Raw genomic sequence first — 3,789 nt, forward strand, 5'->3', positions numbered from 1 at the left:
ATGATCTGCTGAATTTTGTGAACATATGCTTACTAATTTAAAAGTTATAGCATGAAAACTATAACAAGCACAAAATGATTGTGTTTGGTCCCAAGGGACCGAGCCGATACTAAATAAGTTAAGGCTAAGAGGGAATATTAGATTTACGTAGCCCAAAACATGGACTTTGACTTGTTAGTATTTTTCAATTTAGCTCAACTTTTAACTAAAGATCTCAAGCTTTTTTTTCAAGAAACCTGTGTTTCTTCTATAAATATTTATTCCTGAGGAAATATTCTCAATTCCAAAATAAATGTCCCTCAATTTGAAATTTTATGGGTTTATACTTGTACAGAGTTTAACATAATTTGCATAGTCCGTAGAGTGGACTGACTCCGTACTGGAGGAGGAATGTTCACTATAATTCCAAATTTATTAGTGTATCTAAAAAAAAAAATGTGGCATGCTTTTATTCAAATGTACAATTCTGTTGTAGACAAAAAATCGGATGTTCAAGCATATTTGAACTCAAGGTATGTCTGAATTACCAATGTCAGTCCGACTCCTACACTGACAAGTCAGATTAAAAGGTGGTTTTTATGTGAAGAATAAAAATACTTCTTTCGAACCTACAAATTGTATATTGCATTTTCATAACCTCTGAAATATATCTTCAGTTTTTTCAGTATCCTCGTATATTGTACCTGGTATTTACTCACCTCAACCACTAATTGTTGCTAAGTAGGGTAAAATGAATAGTTCATAATTCAGACGTCCAATTCATGATACCATATTAAATTAATTAATTATTAAAAACATACTTTTTATTGTGAGTATGTTAGACATATGGAATGACTACAGTTGAAAGAGGTTTATACCCTTAACATTATTGTGGATAAAGGAATCATACTGTAAAATTAAATTATTGCGTTAGGCATTTGATTTACAATAAAAAATTATTCTTCACAAATATTTTTGTGTGTAAACAATATAGATATCACAAGTAAATATATTTGTGAATTCTAGTTTTCAGAATCTAGATGATTGGGATCCTCTTTCAGAAGACTATAATTCTTTAACTTTCAACTCGTACAGCTGGGGACCGGGAGCAAACTTGCCTGTTGAATTTTTACCACCAAGAAAAATGTAAGAATGTTTTTGATAACCTAGTTTCTAAATCTGTACAACTTATATTCTTGTGTCTGTTTATTTTGGAAGAGTTTACTTATGCTAGTTTAAAAAAAATCTTAATGTTTTAAAATGAGAAAGATTTGGTAAACATATGTTTATAAAATCCAACCCTATTTAAAATATAGTACAGTTACACAATATGTGTAGAATTACATTTGAAAATGGAAAATGTCACTTATACCTACGAACTATTGTACTGTGCTCAAACGTTTCTATGCAGTTAGGGATTCTAATTGATTTGTTTGCAACAGTTTTTAGAATTATTAATATTTACACCTGTTGATAAAGAGAGAAGATTTTTATACAGTTTGTTATATAGTGCATATTTTTCAAATTTCATTTTGGTTTAAGGTTTTTGCTTGACACTTTTTTTAATGTTTATGTCATAGGTTTATTAGCTTCACTAACAGTTTGCAAAGATACTTGGAACGTAAGTGTGAGAATAACTTAAAATACAGTATTTGTAGAAATAGTTACTATTTTCTGTAAATAGAAGCTGTAGTAAAATTATGTTTTAATATTTAACAGAGTATGTATATAAAGTATGGAAGAAAAGTTTACTGTTGCAAAATTGGTTTTGGTTTCATTTTATTTGAGATTTCAATAAAAGATATCAGTATCACAGGTCTAGTCTGGTACTTCATTTTAAGAATTAATATTTTAGATATGAGATTAGAAATTATTATATAGTTTCTAAGGTTAATGTTATGAATTTGTTTGCTAGAAAATGAGACTTAATGTACTTCAAAATGTAAGCTCATGTATGAAATTATACAACAAAATATGGACTGTTAGTTTTATTAAATAATAGAACTAAATATATGTTTAAGAAATATTAAACTTCCAATTATTATTTATAGTCATTACAGCTTTTTTCCTTTTGATGTTTGTTGCGGGAAGAGTAGTTTTTACGTGTTCACTGTAAGTGTTCAGAATTTAGATATCACATTTGATTGTATAGATTACAAGATAATTGTCAATTCTTTCTTGTATTCTTAGGCTAGGATCAGTGCAACAAGGTGATGCCAAGAAGGTTGTCCTCTTCGTCAAAGGTGTACCACCAGGAATGGAAAAGGTGACTATTAAGAAAAATATGAGGAAAAAAGTTACTTGAGTAGATGACAGATACATTTAGGATTATGTTTTTATGATAATAGATATAACTTGGACTTAGTTGTTTTTACAATAGATATAACTAGTATTTAACATCTATGGGATTTTGAGACTTTTTCTTTATCATATAGTAACCTAAATTAATTTAGTTATGTGAATAATGTTATGACATTTCATCAAATTCATTAACTCTTTCAGCACGGGCTCGGTCCCTGGGACATACTTCATAACCATTTTGTGCTTGTTATAGTTTTCATGCTATAACTTTTAAATTAGTAAGTGTATGTTAACAAAATTTGGCAGATTATCAGTAAACATTACAATGCTTTTATATGCAAAATATTTTAAGCTTTGTAAAGCAATGTTTTTCTCATGCTCTTTTTTTTCTTTTTGCATGTTGCCTATCCAACATGCAAAGTAATTTTCATTTTAAGATTAAAAATATTTTTATGCATTAGAAAATTTTCAAATTTCACATGTGAAATCTTTTTAATGTCCAAATAGTTATGAAACGTTTCTTCAGAACAAAAAACTTTATCTGTTATTTTCAGTAATGTATCTCTTATTTTTTATTATATCGACATTTCAGCTATGCCTGGCTAAAAATACAGAAGTTACAATGATGCGGTGCACATGCTCTCATGTTACCACATCCAGTAATATAAAACTGACTTTTAGTCTTTACAAAGTGACCTGTCTTGGCTGTGTTTTAGTAGACTAATGTTTTGTAAAATAGTCACATCACAATTATTATACATTATGTATGTATATAGATCATTTCTATTTAGAAATAAGTTCTTAAACTTATTTTTCTTAAAAAAAAGAACAGTAAATAAAGAAGTAAAGCAAACAGTTATCTCTTCTAGTTATGACCTTTGTACTCGGTTGTTGCTTGACATAGGTTGCTAAGCCTTTTTAAATTTTGAATGTGGAGGATATCAAACAAAGTAATTTTTAGGTATTGTATATATAATTGGATCACTGAAAAAATCATTAATTACTATATTAATTCCACTATAATTTATCAAGCTTAGTAACTAAGCTGTATTTCAGTCTAAAAATATTTCAAGCAGACTAAAGACAACCTACCTCCTTGAAATCTTGGTTTGAAAGAAAGAGATGGTGTCCTAAGAATTTAAAATGGCTGAGAAAGCTACTAGGGAGACATTTTGTGCTTTCAATAGGTTATTCATGACATATATAGAAGTAAGTGTATATGAGGGAGCTTTCCGAAAATGTAAAGAGGTGGGTGGGGTGCCACTGTTTGATTTAGTACCGAGCAATATCTTAGCAAATTGAAAAGATAAGAGGTTCTTATTTTATATTCTAGCTTGTCAATATTGGTAATTTGAGTTACTGATTCGTATGAAACTTTTGACTTGGTATTTTGACTTCACAAACATCTAATTTGAATCAGTGCTGTATTCAACATGCCATGTGACTCACAAAAATTGATCTTTATCTGTGTTTTTTTAGTATTTATTTTTAAATTAAGAAATTGAATAA

General features: G+C 28.7%; 1 protein-coding gene across 1 annotated transcript in view; it reads left to right on the forward strand.

Annotated features, from left to right (window-relative positions):
• LOC106470659 overlaps nucleotides 1-3,789 on the forward strand; it is a gene marked incomplete at its 3' end in the record, with an annotated part of 26,492 nt that overhangs the window by 11,436 nt on the left and 11,267 nt on the right. Inside the window, exons 2-3 of the mRNA XM_022399289.1 lie at nucleotides 1,006-1,125; nucleotides 2,170-2,245. Coding sequence (XP_022254997.1) covers nucleotides 1,006-1,125; nucleotides 2,170-2,245 — 196 coding nt within the window. The remainder of the gene's footprint in view (nucleotides 1-1,005; nucleotides 1,126-2,169; nucleotides 2,246-3,789) is intronic.

The sequence above is a fragment of the Limulus polyphemus genome, unplaced genomic scaffold, assembly GCF_000517525.1.
Source record: "Limulus polyphemus unplaced genomic scaffold, Limulus_polyphemus-2.1.2 Scaffold4147, whole genome shotgun sequence".
NCBI classification, from domain to species: Eukaryota; Metazoa; Arthropoda; class Merostomata; order Xiphosura; family Limulidae; genus Limulus; species Limulus polyphemus.